This window comes from Aphelocoma coerulescens, chromosome 1 (genome assembly GCF_041296385.1).
Source record: "Aphelocoma coerulescens isolate FSJ_1873_10779 chromosome 1, UR_Acoe_1.0, whole genome shotgun sequence".
NCBI lineage: Eukaryota > Metazoa > Chordata > Aves > Passeriformes > Corvidae > Aphelocoma > Aphelocoma coerulescens.
The window spans coordinates 41,791,765-41,817,942 of NC_091013.1; the positions used below are offsets into that span (position 1 = coordinate 41,791,765).

Below are 26,178 nucleotides of genomic sequence, written 5' to 3' on the forward strand. Positions count from 1 at the left end.
TGGATGTTTCAACAAGTGTGCATGGTTTTGCATTTCATGGCAATATTTCTGTGTTAGAAAACATAATGAAGGCAGACTACCTATTCTTGAGTGTATATATATATATATATATATATATATATATATAAGTGTACACTTTATGTTTTTGCTAATGTGTTTCTATTAGTGTATTACTTAGAGATGTGTATCATGCTCTTCTATATAAATGCAGGAGAAGAGACAATCTTTGTCTCAGAGAGACTTCTTTTACTCATTTTTACTTTGGGGAAGATTTCTAGGGGGTTTATAATAAAGTCCCACCTTGTGAATGGAAACTGTCAATTTAATTTTTTTCTGAATTTTAGGAACATTTATTCAAAAACTGACCAAACAAGTTGGTGAGAGTCTTTCTAACCATGGAAGTAAGAACAAACCGGCTGGAGGAATTAATGTTGCACAGGCATTTATTAAGAAAGAAGAGGTGAAAGAACTGAAGGTATCACTTTTAGTATGCAGCATTATTACATTAAGTAATTGAACTATATGTATGTTTTTCTTTTCATGCTGAAATCATCTTGATGCAGCAAAGAACTTAATTCTCCGAGACAGTTTTGGAATTACAGCTAAGTAGTCTTTTTGGGTACATCTGCACTGGTGTACAGAAAAGTGCTAGCAAGTGACCAGTGGCAAGTGACTTCATCCAGACTGCTTATTTAGCTGATACCTTGATTGTTTTGGATCTCTACAGCTCAAAGTTTGGGCACAATCAGTACGATTCTTATCTTCTATTCTAGCAGCATAGAGAGCCCTTCTTTACTTGTTTTCCTAGTGTCTTGTTTTGATGGAGGAAAAAAGGAATTTGTATATCTAATATTTTAAAACATTATTTCTAGAGCTTTATCTAATATGGATCTCATAAATACATTTTAATTAGAGAAGAAATTCCATTGGTCTTCTGCATCAATCCACAATCACATACTGCTTTCAGACTACTTCAAATCTGTTGCTGTCCATTGAGTGTGGCCTGTGTTCACCAACAGAATACTAACACAATGTATTCTTCACCCCTCAGGCTCCTAAGGTCCCCGTCTTCTCCTCAGTTTAGAGTTCTGTAATTGGTGAAGCATTTTGCCACAATTTGGTGTCTTTGCCTGAACAATTTTTAAAAGGAACCAAAGTTACTCCAAATGCAAAGTCAACAGCAGCTAGTGATTTTATTTCACTCTGAGTAATTGTTACTAGATTGAAGTAGACAGACAGGTACTAGTTCTAGCATTCAATACAACATTTTTTCACTAAATTAGCAAATAATAGTTACTGAGAATCCTGTTATCCATAATAAAACTGATACCTTAGGGCTTCCTGACTGTGAGTTAAATCTGAAATTCATCACTCCCCCCAAAAACAGTGACACTTCTATTTCAGTTTCCAGAAAAGAGTGATTGTCTTAGTTAACTTTGGCAGTGAGGGTAGCATAATCACATTTAGCCTGTGTCCTTGTAATTGCCGTTGATGACGCCTAAGTTGTCCATTGACTGTGTGGGAGCTGCAAATCACACCAGACTCAAAATTATCAATTCAGACATGACTATTACAGTGCACTTTTCTATCCAGTGTTACTTCCAAATTCTTTGTAATGTCAGATTTTAAAAGACTGTAAAATGTTCACAGTTAAATTGGCTGGATTTTGTGAAGATCTTTAGATGGTGGGCCATTGTGTTCAGGAATTTGGGCTTCAAGAGCAAAGACCTGTAGCAAAATAAGCCTTAAAATCTATGTTTTAAAAATGCCCTGGTTTTCACTGATAATCTCCCTTCCCACATCTTTCAAACCCCTGAACCTTAGCATAAGTATTGGGGGAATAAAATCCCTCCTATTGTGGTAGAAGGTCGAGTTTGAGACCCCCAGAGAAGCCTGAACTTACATAAGTCCATGGGACCCAGTGAGATGCTTCCCAGGGTCCTAAGGAAATTGGTTGATATAGTCACCAAGCCACTTTTCCATGATTGAAAAGTCATTGCAGTTGGGTGTAATCTCTGACTGAAAAATGAAAATGAACCCATTTTTTAAGAAAGTAAGAAAAAGGACCCTGGGAACTACTGACCTGTTAGTCTCACTTCTGTGCCTGGAAAGATCATGGAACAGATCCCTCTGGACAGAAAATTAGACTATAATGAAAAGACAGGAGGTTTAGATTAGATATTAGGAAGAAATTCTTTACTGTGAGGGTGGTGAGGCACTGGAACAGGTTGCCCAAAGAAACTGTGGATGCCCCATCCCTGAAAGTGTTCAAGGCCAGGTTGAAGAGGGCTTTGAAAAGCCTGGTCTAGTGGAAGGTGTCCCTGCCCATGGTAAGGGAGTTCAACTGGATGATCTTTTGAGGTCCCTTCCAACCTGAACCTTTCTATCATTTTATGAAAAATATTGTTGCTATAATTCATTTAGAATACATTGTGTCCCTGATGTATCCTGTATGGACATGATGAGTTTAGAATAAGTTCATGAAACCAGGACAGGCATTGCTACTTTGTTTCTGGAATCTTCCTGGAAGAACACACCATCTTGTATGCTTTGGTAATTATATGCATATATCTATGCCCATATTTATATGTTTAAATGTAGACATCTTTATATAAGTCTTTGAGTTAATAAAACTATTTAGCACTTTTGATTGGTGCTGTGTATTTACACTCGATCAAAACTGAACTTTGTTTGAAGTTTACTTGTTTATCTCTATTTTTTACTTTAAAAATAATTTGGGACTTTGTGAATGTTCGAGGAAACTCTTCCTCCAGCATTTCTCAATATATGTGACTGACTTTCCCATTACCACACCCTCCAAATGCAGATAATTTGAAACAGCACAATAGTGAATCCTGGTATGTTAATAATACAGCACACTGAGCAGATCTGTCAGTTTTTGAAAAACAGTTTGCAGTGTTAAAATGGAATTATGTTGCAAGATAAAGCATTACTTCAGTCTCTTCCCTTCTTTCAAGACATGCGACATGTTCATATTTGTTGATTTTTCTCTAGTGTGTGCATACCTTACATTGTTTTCTAATAGCATCTGAGCCTTCCTTCTGTGCAATGGAAGCACCATGTAGATCCTTACTCTAATACTGGGAGACTCCAGTGAAATAAGGTTTTAGCTTTGTGAGAAACCATCGTTCACTTTCCACAGTTAAACTCTCTAAAAATAGCTCAAATTCATCAAGCCACATCTGATTGACAAATAGGGAAATGCTGTAGCTCTTCTTTCTAAAGCTGAATAAAGATACTTAGTTCTCAGACAGATGAGATAAGAAGGACCATGGACTCATTGCCTTCAGGTTCATCTGTTTGAATGGACTCTCATTTTGTGAACTTAATATACAAATCCACCACTTAATTAAAATGTTTGTACATGCTGACACTGAGTCTTGAGGAGAATGTATATTTAAAGTTTGAGCACCATGTGGTTTTTTTAATTTTCCTTGTTTAATTTTCTCTTTAAGTAAATTAGTTTTAAATGGAAAAGGCCTTTACTACAATATGTTTTCCTCGTTTGACTACAGAATGCTTGTAAACTGCCACCTTGCATATCATATCTTTATTTTCATGTAAGTAATACACATTCTAATGCTTAAAGGATTTTCATCTCACTGGAATATCCCAGAAAAGATAATCCTTTTTTAAGGCTGGCACGTAATACCTGAAAACAGAGGTTTATGCCAGATAAAGAACTGGCAGAACTTTGAATGTTTGCAGTTCCTGACTTTAGAAAAAAAAACCAAACTATTTTTAGTTTCGGAATGGTAACAGTGAATTAATATCATTTAGGTAGTTGAATTAATGTGGATCTTAAAACTGTGATGATAGATGTCATAAAGGCCATGTGCCAGTGCATTTTTCTGAGTTTAGGAAAGATCTCAGCACAGCTTGAACAGACAGAGGAGAAATGCCTGTTTTTTCTTGTCCTGGTTAGCTTACAGAACCTGATGAAGATGATTGGGATATATCATCAGTAGAGGAAGACATTTTATTGATGAAAGATGATAGAGTTCAGAAGGCATTGACAGTTCAGAAAAATGAGCCCAATGCTGCGTCTGTGGTACATGCATGGGGTCTTCCCAAGAAGAGTGCACCAAAGGAGGAAGGTAACGTATTCACAAGTGACTGACCCACCTAGAGGAGGATTAAGTACAGTTTATTACACATTGTAATTCAATAGATGGTGTTTTGTAAGAAAAGAATAAGTAAGAAAAACTCTGTGTTTGGTTTTTTGCCATATAAATATCATATTTTTATGATACTTAGTGATACATAAACCACATACACATAAATATACAGAGATGCCAACTTAAATTTGAGATTTTAAAACATCAGAGTTCAACCTCAGCGTAAAAATTAATCATACAGGAGTTTTTTTCTTCCCAAATTCAAGGGAAAAGGGAACTTGCTTTGTCTTGAGAATAATAACAACATTTCAAGTTTGTCCAAGATACCTAACTGACCTACCAGGCTGAGATAAATATTTGAACTAGTGCTGCAGTAAAAGCCTCAATCTTACATAAAATTTATATAGTAGTTTCTACCCTAACGTTTCAATGTATGTAATGGTTAAAGCTGTGTCAGTCACATAAAGATACTGCTGGTTACTTTTGAATGGAAAGTAAGGTTGACACTGAATGCTTGTACTGTGCTTTATATTCTGTGAGAGAAACCGTCTACATATTATCAACACCTGTCATTTCCTCACTGGTTGAAATTTGGGACTTCCTGAAGTCCACAGGTGTTTGCTCACATAGCATGTCATTTTATCTCATAGACAAAGTAAATATATCCCCAAAAGAGTATTAATAACTATTAATTTTTTTGTCTCTTTGTTTTAACAGGCCTTCATGAAGCTGATAATACAAGCACGTTAAAAAGCAGCTTAGTCACTGTAACAGACTGGAGTGATTCTTCAGATATATGATTGTTCCACTCCTGATGGGACATCCTGCTTTTGGCTCTGCTGGGTTTCAAATGCAGGCGAAAACATCAAGTGTTTCCCAGTAATTTCTCTCACTGGTCCTGTAATAACAAGGAATACTCTATACAGAGCTCTTGTGTCTTTTAGTCTGACTCTGAAAAAGAATATTGAAATATGCATTACTGGCCATGTCTATTCGGAAACAAAGTGACAAACTTCTTTCTCTTTGTGGTGGTTTAACCCCAGCCAAACCCCACGCAGCTGCTCACTCACTCCCTCGTGAGTGGAACTGGGGAGAGACTTGAAAGAGTAAAAGTGAGAAAACTTGTGGGTTGACATCAAGGCAGTTCAAAAGGGAAAGCAAGAGCCACACACACAAGCAGAGCAAAACAAGGAATTAATTCACTGCTCCCCATGGGCAGGCAGGTGTTCAGCCACCTCCAGGAGAGCAGGGCCCCATCACATGTAACGGGGACTTGAGAAGACAAAACTCTATCACTCCAAATGTCTTCCTCTTCCTCCTTCTTCCCCCATTGTATGTACAAAGCATGATGTCATATGGTCTGGAATATCCCTTTGGTCTGTTTGGGTCACCTGTCCCACCTGTGTCCCTTCCAAACCTCCCATGCACCCCCAATATCCTCACCAGTGTGGAGGTATGAAAAACAGAAAAGGCTCTGTGCAAGCCCAGCTCAGCAATAACAAAAACATCTCTTTATTATCAACTCTGTGTCCAGCACAAATCCAAGACACAGCCCCATACCAGCCACGGTGAAGAAAATTAACTCTACCCCAACCCAAACCAGCACACTCATGAGTTCAGTGGTGAAAGTCTCTCTCATTTCACTGAGGTGAAGATTTTGCCTCTAATGTTTACATTAAAGATTGAAACTGGTCTTGCAAGAAAGCCTGTTAACGAATGAACAGAATATACTGCGGAGTATTACTTTATACAATTTTTAATGCATATTTTCTTGTATTTTATCATGAACTTTATAGAAAATTGCCAACATTTTAAAGAAAATATGTCCATGTATTAAACTGTTAAGTTTCTACCATGGTTTACAATAAACACCAAATGAAAATAAAAAAGCCTCAGCTCTAAAACTGATCATCATTAAATGCCTCCTATATGGGGAAGTTAGTTTGTTGGGGTTTTCTTTGTATTGGAGTTGAGTCTTTTTTAGTATAAAAGGACAACAATTGGAAAAAAAATTAAATGTCAAGCCACAGTAAGGAAAGTACTGATCTGCCGTTGCAGAAGTACTTGATATTTCTGGTTTGTCCATATTGGCTGCCTTCTTAAAAAAACACAATAGTGTTTCAACTGAAATGAAGTACAAAAATAACGTAAAACAAAAAGAACCTTGAGAGACTTTTTAGTTCTGATGTAATTTAGATAACATCAGATACAAAATTTTTTCATTACTGTGCCATTATAAATAGGTCTATTCATTTTTTATATTTCCAGTGTTGTCCCAAAATAACCAATTTTTATTGAAACTCCAAAGATCCATCAGTTCAAACTTCACGACAAACCTGAGTTTGTGTCTGATTTTAGGGACTCCATCTAGAAAGCATTTCGTGGTTATTTGTAATCTGTTCTCTTTTATAGACTTGTACAAATACTCCCTCAAAAGCCATCACATTTCTATGGACAGACAAAGCAAAAATACTATATGAATTTTTGAACTGTAGTAATTCAATCTGGATTATCTAAAATTGTGCTGTTCAGCATTGCCTGCTTTTATTCGGTCAGCCCTTCAGGAATGCCACTGGCAGAGCTGACCCGCTGGAATTGCGTGGGGTTTTTCCTTCCCTTTTGCAAGTCAGTGCTTTGAGATGTTTTGTAGCCGAAGGTGTCCCAGCAGCCTGCCCGGCGGGAGGGAAGGAAAACAACCCCTGGAGGTGCCTTGTCACCAGCAGGGCGTGTCATCGTCCTTTTCAGCACACGCTCTGCTGAGGCCATCCGAGACCCCCCCCTTGTGACAGGTTTGGTTTTGTTAACAATTGACTCCGACTACGATCAGTACTTTCTCCTCCTTCCCCAAATCCCATATTTCTTTTCATGCAGTCTCTTCTTACTCCTCTTCTTATTCTTCTTATTCCAATTGACTGTTCTGTCCAGCACTGAACCCATGTCAGAAATTCCTGCAATATGCCAATATGATGTGTGTGATGCCCTTCCCATAAGCGGCTGACATGACAGACTGAATTAGTAAATACATCATTTATTTTTTTTCAAGAATGCAACATCAGCTCATGATTTCCAGGTATAAACTTTACAAGACCAACATCAATCTTAAAATATATAATAAAATTTACATCAATATGTAAAAAGCTGCAAGTTAATATTTTTAAAAGTCATTGACTTAGTGGTAAATACAGTGGGGTTGGGATGGGGAGAATCACTCTGAATGAAACGTACAAAATCATGTTTAAAACGCTTTGAGTCTTCCAAGAGTGCAACTAAACATAAGCGTTCTTGTCAAAGTGCTTGGGTGGGGTTTTGTCAGGGACACTGTTGTGGACCTTTGTACGAGATGACATCACAGATGTGGCTCCATTATAGGCATACCCCCTCCTGAAGAGAAAAAAGACAACCATTTACGGCTCATCCCACAGACAAGTGACATCTCTGCATCCAGGCATTATAGTAATAAAGCTAGAAGAAATGTATGGGAATGTGCCTACAAATCTCAGAGGAGGGGGCACATTCCTAGTCTGTGTGCTCCCATTCTAGTGTGACATGGCCACTCCAGCCATCTGTCTTTGCAATGCACTTTTCTGTAACATATCCCTCGTTCACAGCTAAGTAAATTAGGGCACAATCATGAAAGAATTAAAGCTGTGGCAGATCCTAGGTGAATAGTTACTCCCTACAGCTGTTCCTCTTCGTTATTACTCCTCATCAGCTGCTGGAGGGCCCACTGCCACCACCGCTCACTTTTGATATGATGATTTGAGATCAAAGAAACTTGTCTATTCATGCCTGTAAAGTGACCTGACCACTTTTCCTACATCAGTGAATGCACTGTTTTCCAGCTGTAGTAAATTTATGAAATATATATATATATATCACAAGTATTTGTTCTGAGTCAATAGCTCTTCTTAATTACATTAATGATGGACAGAGCATTATCCTTAAATCCCCTTATTTTCTTTTATCCACACAATCTCTTTCTGAATCTCATTACAAAGTGTTTTGGAACAGTAATCAAACTGCATACACATAGCAGGTACAAATGCATAGGTATTGATTTCTTTCAGTAAGTACACCTTGTGTTTTACCTTGCAGAATTACTGTTTTCAGCTATTGAGAAGCAGAATATAATGCCACCAATTATGCAGAGTGAAGCTCCAGCCCATCCAATGAACAAAGCTGCTCCTAATTCATACCTACAAGAAGTCAATAAATATATTTAACAAAAGAGAGCATGCATTTAACAGGGCTATTTCCAGAATACAATAAGTAAATATTTTATTTTTCTCTAATAACTTTCCATTGACACATACATTATCCACCACAAAATTGGCAACTCTGCCATTCACCCACGTTCTTTTCATTATTTCCCTCTGACTCGGGAGGCAGACTCTGTCCCTGCAGTATGCTTGGGCAATGCTTCTCTCCCTGCACAGCCAGGGTTAGGGTTAGGGGTTAGGGTTAGGGAAAGGCCTGGCCTTTGCACACCTCCTCCTGGATTGCTCTGCTGTGGGGTTACATCTTTCTTTGGCCTGTTCACAGCACCAGCTCCTCCGTTTCAGTTTTGTTCCCGTTGGCTCCCAAGCCAAGCTGGACTGGGGCTTTTGCTGAGCCAGAGACTACAAATTCTGTCTACAACTCTCCTTAATTTTCCCTCTCAAGATCTGTTTGACTCCCTCCCTCATTATCCACACACCAGCCTGCTTGAAACATGAGGGTTTTATACGTGCACATAATAAGCATATGCAATATATATGCACATATGTGCAACATATGAATATATGAATATACATACGCAGGTGTGTCTGGTACAAGCATATGCACACACAGGTGCATGCTCCATCATCTTTCTCCTTCTCCAGTCCTTGTGACTGGATTTTATCTGGGAGAAACTGCTCTCCCACACGTCTGTGGGCAGAGCTCCCTGTCACCAGCAATGGTCCCCTCTGCTGCCTGAGCCAGCCACAGTTTGCTGCCAGGAACTGCTCTTTGTCTCTGAGAGGAGACAGTGGTGCTTTGGGAGCATTATCCCACAAAGCTAAGTCCACATTTCTAAAGCAACAGTAGTAAATGAAGGGAAAGAAGGGCATCAGGAAGAGATTCTTTTATTTCCCCTTAACGCTGGAGCTTCAAGATGTGCAGCAAGCCATGGCTGCCCCTTGTCTGCTTCATTCCCCAGCTCTTTGCCTGAGTACCACTCTTAAAGCACTTTTAGGATAACCCACATTAGGCTGCAGCCCAGCAGTCTCCAGAGCCTCTTATGCCTCACCTTTAGAGCACACAGTGTGTCTCTTGCTCTTTCTCTGCTGCAGTTTCCCCTTAAGGAGACCTTTATCTGCTCCAGACTTCTGGATCCTGCACGGAAAACACAGGCCCCTGTCCCCCATCCATCCACTGCTATCAAACAGGTGTCCATACTGTTTGAGCAGATGCTACTAAATTGATTTGTTGTGAACTGTGGTGAGGCAGCCAATTAAAAGCTTGCCTGTGCAACTGCAACACTGTGTAGTTTCACTTCTCAGCTAGTTCTGAACACTTCCATGTTCATGCACAGGCCCAGTTCCACATTACCATAATATCTAACTGAAAATACCTCCGCTGTTCTGAAAAACTTGTATCTTTACAAAATGGCACTGCAGAAACACTCAAAAATTGCCCAGACACCCAAAAAATGACACAGTGATTTCTATAATAGGTCACAAGAGGGTGAGCAGTGGCTGAGGAACTATAAAATCACTTTCCCATGTTTTCTTGAGAGCCTAGCCAGAGGTAAAGCACAGACTTTGGAAAAAAATAAATAGTCATACAGGGACAAAAACCTACACTTATGATATCTTTCCTACATGCTATGGGCACCCAGGCTTGAGTAATTTGTGACCCAGGGGTTTAGTGCCAAAAAGCAATAGAAACACTGGAGCTCAGGGGACTTGCACCTGACTCTTGATGGCCTCCCTACTGCTTCAACTTCTAGGCTCTTTTTTCCTTTTCTGTTCACATCATTGAAATAGAGCTTTTATTTATTATCCTTTGCTAAAAAAAAGATTTGATTCCCCCAAATATTCTCCATACCCAGCTATTGGGGATTAAATTAAGTTTACTTATAAAATATTAGAAATTAATTGTGTAGGCTTAAGTTTAATTGTAATTTGCTTACAGCTCAGCATGAAGTGTGCCCTGTTCACAAAAAGTAGGTGAACTTTAAATGAACTGTGTTTGTCAGCAGGAAAGGCCAAGCAGGGGAATAAACAGAGAAAACCCTTATCTGAAGATAACCAGGCTAAGACATTGGAGGGCCCCAAGGCTGGCCCAAGCTGGAAGATAAGAACAATGAGTGGTCTGCCCACATGGACATGGAGAAAGAATCCAGTGAGGTGTTAGAAGACCCCAGACCATAAATCACCAGTGGACCAAAAGGCACATGCAAGATTCGTGAAGAGCACATGAGGATCAGGTGCACAGACTGTGAGGGGATAAAGGCCCAGGGATTTCTTTGTTCAGGCTTCCTTTTTGGAGACACCAAGCTTAAGCTGAAATAAACTGACTCTGCCTCAGAACCTTTCCTCAACATCAGTGTGGGGCTTATGGACCCAACCCCCAACTTAAACTACTGGGAACTATAGCTCCTTTCATCCCGGAAAACCCTGCACCTAGTCCTGTTTCACTTCAAAATCTGCCAAACCCCCAGAGCTTTAATTCTACCTATGCTCAAATTTCCAACCATGTGCTACAGTTTTTACATTACTCAAGATTTCTGTCTGTCCAAGTACAGGGGTTTCTCTGATTAGAAGCAGAGATCTGCATCGGAGCTCATCACCCAAGATCCCATTATAGTCAACATGCCAGAAATGCACACAAAGTGCACTTCTGAAACACCTTCCAGGCACCTCTTTTATTGATCTGCAAAGGCAGATCAAAGGGACTTGCTCAATGTGAGGTAAGCCCCATCCTGGGGATCCCTCCATCCCTATAGGACTGCCAGAGAACACCTAAGGTGTGTGGACCAGGATTAGGCTCCCCACACAAGTCGATGCAGATCACCACAGTGCTGGAGAACAGAGCTGGACCAAGATCCAGGAAGGCTGTTGCAGTAACAACTTATTTGCCTAGACCATTTGCCTAGAAATTGAGAAACACAAGTTTCCACATTTTTATCTAACAACACTAAATGGCTGCCCAGAGGCTGAGGGATTTAAGGAGACCAAGCACCATCTTCCCTTCCTGAAGCTCTTCAGTCATACAGAAAAGAAACCAAGATTAGATTTGATAGAATTGGGTAGAAAAGGGGTACCTGACTGGTGCCTACTAGTTGAGACAGAAGACCTGGGATTCAGCCTTTGTAGCTGGTATTGTTTGACCTTTTGAAGCAACATTTTTTACTATACCATGATTAAACAGATTGTGTATACGACCCGTCTTGGGTGACGGCCAGGGCAATGAGTTGCAGAGCTGACCTAACTGGTCTTTCCTCCACATCTTCAAACAGAGAAAACAACCCTTCTGATATTTATACTGGTACTTAGGAGGAAAACTCAAGGTTCTAAATTGAGTATCAACATCGGTATGGTTTTATCCAACCTGTCTTTTGACTCCTGTTAAAACTGACATGTCACAAGTACACTTCCCCAGCGATTAATACTGGACCCAACACTATTAAAAATATTTGCAAGTGATCTGGATGATGGGATCAAGTGTATCCTTGATGGAGTTTTCCAATGATACCAAAGTGAGTGGGGAAGGGGACACTTCAGAAGGGAGAGCCACCCTGCAGGAACACCTGGGTAGATGATCAAGAAGAGATCAAGAAATCATTATCCCACTGTCTTGGGGTGAAGTCACCCCAAGACACCCACTCTACTCAATGCTTGTCAGGCCGCACCTGGAATATTGTGCTCAGTTTTGGTCTCTGCTATGCAAAAAAGATGTGGACAAGCTGGAGAGAGTCCAGAGAGGGGCCACAAAGATGATTGGGAAGCCTGTCATGTGGGAAAAGGCAGAGAGCACTGGGTTTATTCAACCTTGAGAAAGGAAGACTTAGGGAAGATCTTATCATCATGTTTCCATATTTGAACAGTGGCTAAAAAGAAGATGGAGACTCCATTCTACAAGTAGTCACATGGAAAAGGTATGGGGTAATGGGTACAGGTTACCCCTGGGGATTTCAACTGGACACATAAGGACAATTTTTCACAGTGAGAACAATCAGCCGTTGGAATAACCTCCCCAGGGAAGTGGTGGGTTCCCTAACACTGGACGTTTTTAAGATCTGCCTGTACAGGGTGTTGGGCCATCTTATCTAGACCATGCTGTGGCCAAGAAAGACTGGATCCGATGCTCCTTGAGGTCACTTCCAACCTGGCATCCTCTGATTCTGTGATCTTCTCAACATTTAAAAAGCCAATGTAAACCGCCCACCAAAATCTAATACGTAAAAAAACCTTACCCTACAAAAAAACCCTTATAAAATTGGTACCTCCAGAAAAAGAGAAAAAGGAGAAGATAGGCTTTTTTAGAATAAATTTCTGCACTTGCTGTTTCCCCTTTCCCCCTTTATCATGGAAAACTTTGCAGGAAACATACTCCTCTAGTCTTAAAACTCTAGGCTGCAAGAAACAAAGCAGTCACTGTCTGAAGTCTGTGGCTGCGTATCCACTGTCTCCAGTCTGTGAAATCCATGTGACTGGAGATCACTGGCAGCTCAGGCAGGAGTGAGAAGTTGATGAAGAGGCTTTGAGGTGGTGACCACTCAGGACCATGTGAATTCAATTGCAGAGAACTGAAAGCCACCTTCAACTGCACTAACCAAGCAGGCTAAAAGATTTTCTTCTAATTCTTCCCAAATCTGCAGAGGCACAATTCAGTGAAAGAACTGAAGTACAATATCAGTACAGAAGTTAAAAATATTCTAGTTGTCACACACATTAAGACCATGAAGTAAACTTCCAAGCAAACCAGTGGAAGCTTCATCAGCTGACTGGACATCAGCTTACATAAAGAGCAGACCTTTATACCTTCCTTCCAAATCAGTACAAATACCCAGGGGAAACAAACACTTTGATTGTCTGATTCTTACAATCCTTTGAAAATAAAGAACAGATTCAAATCTATCTAAATGGAGACTCTGTGAACTATGCACCATCAATTCAGGGACAAGAAAGCTGAAGGGAAGCAATTCTCTATAAGAGACAATGGGAAGTTGGTCAGATAATTTGGATAAACAACCCCATTTATCAATAAGAATGATCGTGATTATGTGAGTTCAAACTGTGGCAAGGGACAAAAATGATAAAGACTGTAAGAGTTAGTGTTTTATTAATTAACAGTAGTAAAGAAGGCTGGAGGGAAATCCTGATGGCTGAAACAAGATGCTGAACATCTTGTGTCATTTGTTTCCCACCAACAGTATCTCAAGCCTGTCTTTGACTTTGCCAGAATAACTTCAGGAGAGAAATGTGCAGTAAAAGGCAAAAGGCTGAAATCCTCTCTCAGTGAAGAGACAATACCAAATTTCCATAATATACCAGCAAAGCATATTAAATGCTCCTGCAATGTGTAACAAAGTAAGGGTTCACAGACGGCAACAAAAAGGAAATTTTACATTGGTTGAGAGAGGAAGGAGCTGAATGCCATCATTAGCTCAGTCTGATGCAAGGTCATGGCATGAGCTACATGCATTGTGCACAACTCAAATTAAAACTTTTAGTTTCCTCTCTGCCTTTATCTTTGCAGTCATGATTATGTCTTCCCACAGCTGAGTTATGCTGGTTTTCCAGAAAAAAAGGTAGTTTCTGGAGAGGATGTTTTACTACCATTATTTCAATATTTAAACTGTATTTCTCATTCCTTCACAGTAAAATTCCACTGTGAGGTCTGCCTGCTTTTTTGCAGCAAACAAGTGTAGGAATACGGTGTAGGAAAAGGACTTTCTGGCAACAACCATGGTATTTTTCACTAAGAAGAGTAAGCCTGATGAATAATTAACTTCTGTCTATATAGCCAGGCTCCATTTTCTTCACAGAGCTTCACATCTTTCTTTTGGAGCCCTTTTGATTCTCTCTTCACTGTATCAAATAAACAGAAACGATAGGAGAATTATGGAGAAAATGAATACAAACTTGTTTTCAACACAGGAAAAGCAGTGTCAACCCTACTGCAAATGTAGATCCCTTTAGTGTTATTTATTAAGACTATTTTCTTTCTTTATTTATTCAGATTATTTTCTTTCTATCGAAGAGGAACATGAAGGCTCAGGGTTCCTTACTGATCCCTTACTTGGGTTTCAGGGAAATGTGTACCCAGTGTTTGACATATACTGGAATTACTGCCAAGAAAACTTGAAAATCCTTGCCTTTAAAGAAGTTTCCATCATGTATGAAGGTAAAACAGGAAAGTCTATGATGCTATAATTTACAGCCAACATTTTCAGACTTGTTAGTTAAGATGTCAATCCAAAATGCAAGCGCTGGTTTGTGGATTGCTTCTTTTGCAGGTCCTGAGAATTTGCACAGCTTTAAAGGGAGTCTTTAGGGATGCTCATTATTTTTGATATGGATCCTAAAATTCTATAAATATTCACTCCCTTAAATTTAATTGCAAGTATAGGCAAAGCATTTATGTTAGGGCTTATAAGAGCATGGGTTCTGATAATGTTTATGATCCAAATTTCAGTCACCTGGATTTGAAAATCTGCCAGCAAAATTCCACCAAGCCTGCAGAAACCTCTCCTCCTGAGGAATCAAGATTGCGCAGTGCTTGACACCTTTATGGAAACCACTAATATCAAAGGCTCAAGGAAATACTTTTCTCCCTTCCCTATCAAATGATGCACCTAATGAGCCCCTCTGTCTTGTGCAATCCTTTTGCTGCACCTCTGGCATCCAGGCAGGCTTCACTCCCAATTAACCCCAGCTGCCCTGCCAGCCCGCAGTAGAGCTGGGCACACGGATTGCAGAGCAGTCACTGCACAGCAAAGTGTTTGTTCATTGAATTTCAGCACCTGGTTACTCCAGTTAGAAATTGTGATTAACTAAAACTGCAGCCCACTCTCCTCCTCTGTCCAAGGGGAGAAGCAGCTGCTCTCTACCTAAACAGGCTCTGGTGCACAGTAGGAAATGTAAGGTCTACTTGTTTGAAAGATTTACAGGTATAGGAAAGTACTTACTTTTGTGCAACAAAAGAAGGGTCAAAGAACTCAGACGTAATCCTGTTTGCATACAGGGAACAACTAGTCATAGAGCACAGCCCTGAAAAGCATAAGACAAACCATTCAGTGGAGCTGGGGGCAGAGGTTTGGGCCTGACCCTGAAGTCAACGAAGTCATGGAGGATTGTGCACGGGTTTCTGCGGGAAAGCAGCGGCTCCGGTATGACTTCAAATATGCAAACTGATAGAAATAAAGTATATTTACCAGAGAGTATGAAAATCAGTCCAGCTAAACAAGCTATTTTTGCTTTAGTCTGATCAGAGCCTCCGACTTTTGTACATTTCATCCCAACCAGTCCAAAAACGGCACCGAAGAAGCCCAGGCAGACAGCAGAGATCATCAACCCTCTGCAGGCTTGGATGTAACCTGTGAGAGAAAGAGCAAGGCTAATATGAGAACTGGGACCATGACGGGTTTTGCTACAGTTTCCCTTTCTCTGTGCAGCATCAGGCACTCACTATTGTAAATGGAATCAGACTTTGGCTGGAACAGTATCACTGTACCACTGGGTGTGTTCTCCTAGGTGATGTGCGCCCTTCACAGGGCATCATCACCTGAGCCCAGCTTGTAAGAAACATACTATGACACTCAGGGCTCCAAAATATAATCCCATGACACTGGGTACAGCATCTGCCAGAGGTTGTAGCCATGAGGTTTAGAAGAGCAACTCCACATGGTCTGATGAGGGGCTGTCACAGGTTGCAGAGCCACCCTGCGCACACAAAGCAAGTCTTACATCAGCCCTGTTGTGCATGTGTGCTGCAGACATAATATGACTGGCCTTGAGGCTGGCAGCAGTGACCCTGGCTGGGGTCCTGGGCCTTCCTGGGCTTGTCTGGATGTGCCACTGATTTGATTTGGATGTGCCAAGAAGGCCCTCATTCTGCAAGGAAGTCAGCCATGCACTCAGCTCCATGGACAGCAGCAGTTCCTTGGGATAAAGCAAATCACTGACATATTTAAACCTGGACAAAGGGCTTGCACCTGGCTTCAGCCACAATCAATTTGGCTGTGCTGCCCGAGACTGCCCCCAGAGGGACCTCCCAGGGCAGGGCTGTTCAACGGGACAATGGGCTGCTTGGCCTCTTCTCCCTTCCGGGAATATCTTGTAATTGAAAGACTGTGATAATCTCATATCGCTGCTTACAGGGTGGAACGCTGCAATCTTACACAGCTGAATAACCATCACAAGATGTTTTTCTTCATAACTTGTTGTTACATCTCAGTTAAAATGAAAGTGAACTCCCACTATTAGGGTATTCATTCTCTTCACTTTGATCTCCAGTGGGTGGAAATGTTGAGAGCTAAACCACACTGTCATTGCCTATTACACCAAATTTTATGTAATAATAAATAAACAAAAAAAAACCACCAAACCCTGCATAAAAGTTTTAATATGTAAGAAAACAATATATTAAAGTAGGAACTAGAGGACATCTAATGAAAACAGAAGGCAGAGATTCAAAACAAAAGGTATGCTTGTTTGTAAAATGAAGCTGTGGAACTCCCTTCTACAGGATGTGTGGACACTAAGGGTTTACAGAGACACAAAAAGAGATTGGATACGTTCATGACAGAGAAATCTGTGTCTGGCTGGCAAGGCTTTGCTTTGAGATGCAGATGCCTACCACAGACACTTGGCCACCTTTTGCTATCCTTACTGCCACCTCCTTTAGCCACTGCTGAAGGCATATCAGCTACAGGATGACTGCCCCATGCTTGAACCCTGTTTTAAATCCCCCACTGATTCACAACTTTGTGCAACAAAGCAATTTGTAGCACACAACGCTCCGTTTTAGCAGGTCTACGGAACCTGTGAGCTATGGTGCCCATCAGTGAACACAACCTACTGCATTTATCTACATCTGCTGGCACACAGATGGACTTCTTTCATTTGCAACACACTTCTGTAGCCCACCTGCTAAAGAAATACACAGTCAATGAAATGTGTGACTGTCATATGGCTCACATGTTGGAATGTAAGAGAGAGAGGAATTTTTGTGAGACCCAGGTTTGAAGACAGCAGCCTTGCTTTGTTAATTTTTGCTATAGGCATGGAAAAGTTGGCTTATGCTGCTTTAGGTGGTGTGTAATGTATTTCTTGTAGCAGACAGGTAAAGCACGAGATGAAGACTGGAAAGGAAGCTATTATTTTTGACAGGTCCAATTTATTGACAGTGTTAGTTAGCTAATTGACACATTAAAGTGCTGAACCATGAACGTGTTTACCCGGAGGTCCTCCAAACTTTTATTTATGTCTGAACCTCCTAGGAAAACCAGTAAATATTCACCCCAACCAAAATATCCAGCATTTGCAAGTAACCACAGGGCTGAAATTCAGTTTTTCCTGAAGGTCAATACACAGTTTTAAAATAGGTAGAGGGTAGTGAGACAGCAAGAAATAATTAACTTGCTCACTCAGAAATCATTTTCAATTATAAACAGCATGAACTGGAGGACTGCTCAGTTCTGCTGAATGAATAACCTTTCTCACTAAATAATTCACCGAACTGGGCAGGCCAGCTACAGCACAGCTTGTTTCAGTTCACACAGCAATCAGCCAACTGGCACACACTTTTAAAACAAAATATAGGGGAAAAAAATCACAGTTTACACTAGTACTGTGGAAAAACAAAAGGCTCTATTAGTCCCATTTGGTTGACAGGAGCATTAGGAAGCATGAAAGGTTGAAATCAACATTTTTACCAAATCTAACCTCCCATTGCTTAGATCCTAGATTCAAACTCTGTATAACATTTGCCTGTAGGAGGAACTAAACCTCTTTCCTGCTTTCAAGAAAGCAAGATTATATTGGTCACCAAGACCTCTAGGGCTTGTTCAGCTTGAAGAAGAAAAGGATCTGGGGACACTTTACAGCAGCCTTCCAGAACCTAAGTGCACCTACAGGAAAACTGGAGAAGGACTTTTTACAAGAGTGTGTAGTGACAGGACAAGGGGAAATGCCTTTAAACTGAAAAAGGGGAGATTTAGATTAGATATTAGGAAGAAATTCTTTACTGTGAGGGTGGTGAGTCACTGGAACAGGTTGTCCAGAGAAGATGTGGATGCCCCATCCCTGGCAGTGTTGAAGGCTGGATGTGGCCTTGAGCAACCTTTATAGTAGGAGGTATCCCTGCCCATGGCAGGGGGGTTGGAACCAGATGGTCTTTAAGGTCCCTTCCAACCCAAACCATTCTGTGATTCTATGATAATGAAGAGGACTGTAAAAGGGATTTCTTCACAGTCCTCCACTCAAGACTAAAACCTGTCCTTTTCCGAATGTTTATTGACTGTATTTGCACCAGCTCCTGCAGGAAACTTGTCATGTACATACCAACCACCCAAATGAAGCTCCCAACCAGCAAAAAGCCGTGTGTTTTAAACAGACAAGCAGACAAACATGCATTACTCATAAAGTCATGTTTAGCAGCATTCCAAGAGAAACCTATTTCAAGGTGGGTTTTTTTTTTTTTTAAACAAATGTGTTTTGTCTTGCATTCAAATTAATCTTGTAAGAGCTTCATCTTTCTTGCCTCACTGATCTCACACTTGCCTCACGCTTACAAAGAGTTAGGAGGCATTCATATACTCATATCATATGACACTATGCAAAAGAATATATATGCAAAGTTCTGGGGACTGCCACTTTCACAATAAATGCCTCTGGTGGCATTTTGCAGTCTGTATCACGTGAAGTGTAAGAGGTTGCCTTACAGATACAGCACAGATTCCTTCCAAAAGTACACACCCATTGCTTTTGTATGTCTTTCTAAGCTCTAATACCCTCTTTTAGCTCATAATTGAATTTTTGTTCAGCTCTGATCTTGCAAAAGGTCATCAGATCCACTGTTGGAAACATGGAAACTGATATGTCCTCTTTTGGGGAGGTGGTTTCATCAGTAAATTTTCACCTATGAACAGTGGCACAAAAAATAGACCTGAAATGACTTTAAGTCCCATGGACAGGAAGAGCATTTTTGCTTGCATACAGAATGTGGGGCTTAGCACTTAATGACAGCTGGCCAAATTGATTTCTTCTACAGGAGTGCATAAAGGTGGAAGGGGACCACAAACAATTTTCTCTGGATGCTGTTCATGTGGAGTGATGGCCTAAAAGCCATCAGGGCAGCCCTGCTGCTGTGCCATGCCACAGCACTCTGGGGAGGACAGCCCAAGCCCACTCCATGATATAAACCAAAACAAGGGTAAAGAGGAATTATCTCCTGAGCACCCCTGACCTGAACTATGACACTGCTTCTAAAGAACGAAGGACTTCTCCTGCACTCCACAGGAGAACTCCAGCAACTGGCGTAGAATCACAGAGCCATTGGGTGGTTTGGGTTGGGAGGGACCTCAGAGGTCATTTAGTTCCTAACCCCTGCCATGGGAAGGGACACCTTGCATGGACAAGGTTGCTCAAAGCACAGTGACACCCTGATTTGTTTCCCCCTCATTTTGCCTCTGATCCCCTGGAAGACCTGAGCAGTCTCTGTGGATAAGAAGTCCAGCAACACTTGGAGGTTTCTGAGTTGACCAAAAAAAAAATTTCCGTAGAAGAGGAACTGCTCTGTGAGGCACATCCTCTCCATCTGTGTGAGGGAGAAGTGGAGCAGAGCCACATTTCTGTGGGACAACAGAAATATTTTTAGTAACTTCCCAGTCATGCTCTACCATTTTGAGGAGAGCAACATATTGTCACTACATGTATCTTTATAGGGTTATTGTTTCTGCTCACAAACACTTCACGGAAAACAGGAAACCAGATCTGCCGTTTTGTGTCTTCTGAGTCCCCCACCTGAGGATGGAGTCAGGAAATTCCCACATTCCCAATCACAGGGAATGAGATCCACCTTAGACATGTAAGTCTGGGCAAAGAGGAAGAGCAGCGAAGGGACAGGCTAGACAAGGGCTGAGGCAGATTTGTCTACTTGTTGAGACAGAAATTCTTTAAGCCACGAGTGACACACTGCAGTCCTGAAGTGCACTCCCCCACAGGGAAAGGTTTAGGGTGAAGAGGGGACATACACACCCACAGTCAGCTGCTAACAGGTTCCCTGCAGAGCTGTAACCACAAGGAGGGGAGTCTGGGCTAGGCTACCTACTGAAAGCACCGCTGACTGCGGCGGCTGCCCCTCTGACCCAACCCAGCGTGCCTGGTCTGTGCTGGGGGGGTGCATCACCCTCCCTCCAGCCTGCCTTTCATTCACATTGTGCCTGGGTACCAGAATCTGGCCCCATAGCATTTAGAGATGCTATTGAGAAACACTGAAGCTGAGAACTTTCCACTACTGATAAACAACCTGGCCAGAAGGATTGGGACAGGGCTCTTCCAGATGTGCATTTCACATTCACTTCTGTCCAAAATGACCTGATGGCTCTTTTACTGTGCACAAGGCACCTTGAAAACTCATTCCTTGACCAAGTGGAACATGCTACCCAACACAAAGTTTCAATGCACAAGCATTTGGGGGAATGGGCGGTAAGGACCTTGCTGTCAAGTGTCGTTGTCTTCTTGATAATTTAAATGTTCCCAATTCTGCATACTTTGTAACTATGCTTTTCTTACTCTGAAAACAGATTCAACCAGACCTAAAAGAACAGCTAAACAATAGATTCAAGGGATCCAAACGGTTTCGCACCAATGATCACTCCATGCCTGCCTGCACAGAGACCACAGCTCCTTGCCCAGTCCTGGAAACTACATTCTCAGCTGCTACACTTGGCCACAGAGTGACTGATGTCAATGGAGGCCAGCCAGCTCTCCTATCCCTTTGGACGAACTGGCAAATCCCTCTGCCTCCATGGGGCTGGGTCAAAAGAAGGTCTGGGGAACAGCACTTCTCCACCCAAGGGAAACATCCTGCAGTAGTGATGCTTAAGGGTTGCCTGTGTTACCTCTTTTTGGTACCTTGACTTCTTTCAGCCCTTTCTACATACAGAGGTTAAAGGTTTTCTGATATTGGTATTAACGTCATGTTCATATTAATCCCCATTACAATAGTATTAATCTCTGTTAGTGATTAGATTAACAGACCTTCCGTTCCTCTTAATCAGAGCTTTTAACACCAAAATACCTTCTCAGACTCCAGTGCAAAGGGGATGTCTTGACAAACTGTGAACAGCAGGCATGATCTTTTGTGAGTATCAAAGCCACTGGAACACTGCATATTGCATTAATTTATAACTATAAAAACTTAGAAAAGGTGCCATAATTTTAGAAGCCTTTCTCCCTTTCTTTACAGTCACTCCTGAACCTATAAACTGATGCCATACACACTTCTGTTTCTACCAGACATAATCAGTTTGCATTTACCAACTAAACGTTTAGTTGTAAAGATTTCCTGCAGTGAACCAGTTTCTCAGTACAACTTCCTTAAAGGGCAAAAATGTTTCCCCTTAATTAGGGAAGAAACGCAGCACCAACTCAATCTTTGGTTTCAAGCCCTATAGCAAAACTCTTAGCTTTGCTTCAAAATAATACTGCCCTAAAGCTGAGCAAAGCTATGCATCCCTTCTGCATACTTTTGCATCCCTGACTGCCCCGAGCTTTTACACTGTCATTTATCAATGAAGCAATTACATCTGAGTTAATAACCGCTTAGCAAAACCAGCAAAGGAACATTAATTAAAACAAAACTACGCCAAGGCTTGTTCTTCTCCACTGACCGTTGCATGGCTGGCAAAACCATAAAAAAGAGGAATGTCACGACAGTCGGAAAATAAATCGGCAAGAAAAATTTGCCTGCATTCTTCTTGTGTCAAATCCACACACACACTCTTCTGATGGGGACAAAAAGGCAGGTAGTGACAGCACGAGAGACCAAAACGGACACTTGGGCACAAATCTCAACCAGTAGGTTTTGGGGAGGAAAAAACCCCACTTCCACAGGTGTGCACAAGCAGCACGCTGCCACCTGCCTGGGGACACGGGGGCACCTGCCCATGAGCCCGCGGGGGAGCCGCCTCCGTCAGGGTCCCCGCCGCCCCCCGGCCCCGCTCGGCGCACCCCGACCCCCCGCTGCCCGCCCGCCCCGCCGAGGCCGGCCCGGGAGCGGCCCCGGGAGCTCCCGCACAGGGGACACCGGGGAGGTGTCGGAGTGGGGGTCAGCGGGAGCCTGACCGTCCAGCGCCAGCATGGATGGGAAGTCCTTGCAGTTGGAGACGCCGGTGGAGTCGGTCACGCAGGTCTTCCAGAGGTTGGCCCAAAAGGTGGCGGTGGTGATGACCGTGCCATCGATGGTGGACACCTTCCAGTAGTCGGTGGGCAGCGTGGAGGAGACCAGCACCCATCCCGAGATGGTCAGCAGGAACGCGATGATCTCCGCCGACGTGCTCGCCATGGGCCCGGCAGCAGGCGGCGGGCGGCGCGGAGCCGCGGCGGATCCCGGCGAGCCCGGGGGCGGGGGATCCCGGCAGCAGCGGGCGGAGCGGGGCCGAGCCGAGCGCGGCGGGGCGGGGGCCGCGGCCGCGCAGCCCAATCAGCCCCGGCAGCTCCCGGCATCGCCCCGGGGCCGCCCCCGCCCCGCCCGGCCCCGGCATCGCCCCGGGGTCCCCGGAGCGGACCCCAGCACGGCCCGGCGCGGCGCTCCCCGGGGTGGAGCAGACCCGAAAACAAACAAACAAACAAACAAACAAACAAACAGCGGCGTGACCTGCAATTTGGGGTTAGATTCCCCTTCCCCTGCAGGTGCTCGTGCGGGGGTCGGGAGGGGGTGGCAGCAGCGAGAAAGGTGCGTCCTTAGCATCTCCTCCCTAGCTGCAGGTTTGCATCTGTTTCCGTATGGCCCCCCGCCATTCTCCCCACAAACAGCCTTGCCAGGGGGGTGGCTTTGAGGAATGCTTGCGGAATACAGGTGTGCCGACCGTGAGCGCTCCATATTCCTACAGGGACGTAAGATTTAGAAATGCATTGCAAGGTTTTTTAATCCTCTGAATTTCAATTGGCCCCCTGATATTATCCAGCCGTAGATGATACAGCATTTGATACCTGTTTTTGCAATGTGAGGTGATGAACTTGGGATTTTCTACCTCAATTTTAATGCAGTGGCATTTGAGCCTGCAGCTCACAGGTCGAGAGAGTTATCCACAGTGGTTTCTCCTCTTGTTTGAAGCTGTTTGCTTTCCACATCAGTAGTATATTTGCCATTGATGTGGAAAGTACACTGCCGGTCTTTACTTTCCTCCTATTTATTTCAAAACTATTGTTACATTTTCTAAAACTTTTTGCCAGATGGGCAATCACTGGAGGATAAGAAGCCATATTTGCATCATTATTCTTCTGATGAATGGTCTTTGGTTTTGCCGTGTGGACACAAACCCGGATGTAATCACCTTACAGACCTATATTGAAAAAAAAAAGGAAAAAACCCTCAGAGTTAGGTGTACCCTTGGATGTGTGTCAGAGCTCACACACATCCAAGGTGTGAACAGGGTGTTTTCTGATCTGTTAATGCTCCAGCAGGATAAAAGGGTGGTCCACAGATGCATTTACTGATGTAGTGGTTCCCTGCCTGCCCTCTGCCTCCTTGGTACTCTCTGACCTGCAGGTGACGCACAGCAGCATTGGCAGGGAAGAGGGAGAGGGGAAAGCAGGCAGGAGGCTTGTTTGCACAGCAGCATTGGGCACGGAGCATGCTACAGCTCCCTTCAACCTCTGTGCCAAGATGCCCTCTTCTCTCCCCAGGAGGGCAAAGAAGCAGGGTCATGAAGTAGGTGAGCCACCCTCCAGTGCGGTGTCAGGCTGTAGCCAGAGCTCACTTTGGAACACCAGGATGACCATAGATCCAAGTCCCATTTCAATGATGTTATAGTCTAGTTATCGTAGGGCATGGCAGGCGAAGGGAGAAAGAAAAGAAAGATTTTTTGAATATTTTCTCCCATCATCTCACTTTGAGATCTTGCAGACTGGAATTATGTTGGTGGTGGTAAAGTAGATCAATCCAAGCTATCAACTAGTATCTAATCAAGTTTGAGGCAGGAGACTTGAGTCCAAACCTGGGTCATCGTGTTTTTTTGCATAGGAAGCTCACCTATTCTTTTGTTGATAACACTGCTTTGCTCGGTGAATCCAGGGAGTAGCATTTGGGCAAATTTTGACCAGGGCCCATCAGAACTTTTTGGTGTGCTGCCATGCAATAACCAGAAGGCTGGAGTGAGTGTCAAAGGATAGGAACATATCCAGGATACCTCTAGGCCTGAGTCTGAGCCTCTGATTCTGAGCCTCTGAGTCTGGGAAGGAGAGGATCTTCCTGAAGAGCATAGGCACCGCTTCCCGGAGGGCCAGCAGAAGTGGCTGGCTGGTGAGTGCCACCGCTGAGGGTGGGTAGTCCTGCTGAAGCTGCTGTAGCCTCCGGCTGTGATGTCCAACAACAATTTGTGCTGTCCCAGACCATGCTGCTTTCAACAGAGCCAGACTTAGCTGCCATGTGCATCGTGGATCCACATCTCTCTGATGGCTACCTGTCTGCTGCCAGGGACTTCAGGGGGAGCCCATGCAGGTGGCTTAGGACAAATGAAGTTATTTCACCCTCAAACCCACTCTCTGCTTGTCCATAAGGACCCTTCAAGCAGGGCTAATTTATACATTAATTCCCTTGTAAAGCCTGTTCTATCCAGGATGTTGAAAAGTGGCCTCAGTGTACATGAGTACCAGACTTGCGTTAGCTTCAGGAAAAGGCTCCTCCTTTCATCTCCTGACGCTGTTGCTTTTGAGGATGTTTTATGTTACTAGTCCAGTTGTTACCATCTTTCTCATGTAAAATCAAAGCAAGATGTTGCACTTCTGATCTCATCTTTGGTGACGTAAACCCAAAACGACATAATGCACAGCTGAGTGTTCACCCCAGGCTGAAGAGTAAGGGAAGTTGCAAGAGATACTCTTCCCCTGTGGCATTTTCTTCATGCTGGTGGGAATCTGCAGGGATAAGACATAGGAAAACATTCACCTGTGAGGCTGTGAGACTGTCTAATTTTTCCAGCTTCTTTCTCTTGTGCCACTGCAAGTCCCTTTCTGTGAGCTTAACTCATACATCTTCCAGTTTTCCAGGATACAATGGTCTCTTTTCTCCCTGTTGTTGCGGTAGGAAATTTAACATCCATATGAAGACATTTCTGTATCTCCCTTCAACCTCTGTCTTCCTGCCACCATAGCTCTGCCTTTGGATTTGCATGAAAGACTTGGCCTTTGCTTTGTTTTTTTGTTGTTTGTTTTGTTGTTTTTTTGTTGTTGTTCCTGTGTTTTGGGACAAGTTATAGCGTTGGAAAGTTTCTCAGACCACTGTCAGATTGATTTCCATTTTCTTCTGTTCATAAGTTGATCAGGTCAATGCAATAACATAGTTTTGTGCTGGGTCATTTGGCTGAGAACGGGGTTTATTCCCTTGGACTTAAGAAAGGTGCTCCTGTCTTTTTTTTAATAAAAACAATCCCTGTGGTTCATTTTTTGTGGCAAGTTTCATTGGCTCTTGGGCATAAATATGGCATTCAGGGGAGAAATATTAGTATGTGTTTAGAATCGGCTATTTCAGTTGGAAGGGACCTGTTATGATCATCTAGTCCAACTGCCTGACACTTCAGAACTGACCCAAAGTTAAAGCATGTTACTAAGGGTATGTTCAAATACCTCTTAAACACTGACAGGCTTGGGGCATCAACCACCTCTCTAGGAAGCCTCTTCCAGGCTTGACCATGTTTTCAGTAAAGAAATGCTTCCTAATATTCAGTCTGAACCTTCCCTGGTGCAGCTTTGAACCATTCCCACACATCCTATTGCCGGATCCCAATGAGAAGAGATCAGCACATCCATCTCCTTTCCCCCCCTCCTCAGGAAGCTGCAAAGAG

General features: G+C 42.8%; 2 protein-coding genes across 6 annotated transcripts in view; one reads left to right on the top strand and one right to left on the bottom strand.

The window, feature by feature from the left end:
- DZIP1 (DAZ interacting zinc finger protein 1) overlaps nt 1-5,526 on the top strand; it is a 39,814-nt gene extending 34,288 nt beyond the window's left edge. For all 4 annotated transcript variants that reach the window (XM_069008321.1, XM_069008327.1, XM_069008334.1 and 1 more), the window contains 3 exons: nt 345-475; nt 3,947-4,118; nt 4,857-5,526. In XM_069008321.1, the coding sequence (XP_068864422.1) occupies nt 345-475; nt 3,947-4,118; nt 4,857-4,939 (386 nt within the window). In that variant the 3' untranslated portion in view covers nt 4,940-5,526. The remainder of the gene's footprint in view (nt 1-344; nt 476-3,946; nt 4,119-4,856) is intronic.
- Nucleotides 5,527-5,628: 102 nt separating this feature from the next.
- The window catches only part of CLDN10 (claudin 10), a 58,950-nt gene continuing 38,400 nt past the window's right edge, over nt 5,629-26,178 (bottom strand). The window contains exons 1-5 of one of the 2 annotated variants that reach the window (XM_069008345.1): nt 22,460-22,730; nt 15,544-15,705; nt 15,298-15,379; nt 8,228-8,335; nt 5,629-7,520 (exon numbers count right to left, since the gene is read on the bottom strand). In XM_069008345.1, the coding sequence (XP_068864446.1) occupies nt 7,406-7,520; nt 8,228-8,335; nt 15,298-15,379; nt 15,544-15,705; nt 22,460-22,679 (687 nt within the window). In that variant the 5' untranslated portion in view covers nt 22,680-22,730 and the 3' untranslated portion in view covers nt 5,629-7,405. Of the gene's footprint in view, nt 7,521-8,227; nt 8,336-15,297; nt 15,380-15,543; nt 15,706-22,459; nt 22,731-26,178 lie in introns of those variants that run through there. The other variant, XM_069008352.1, reaches the window with a different exon arrangement.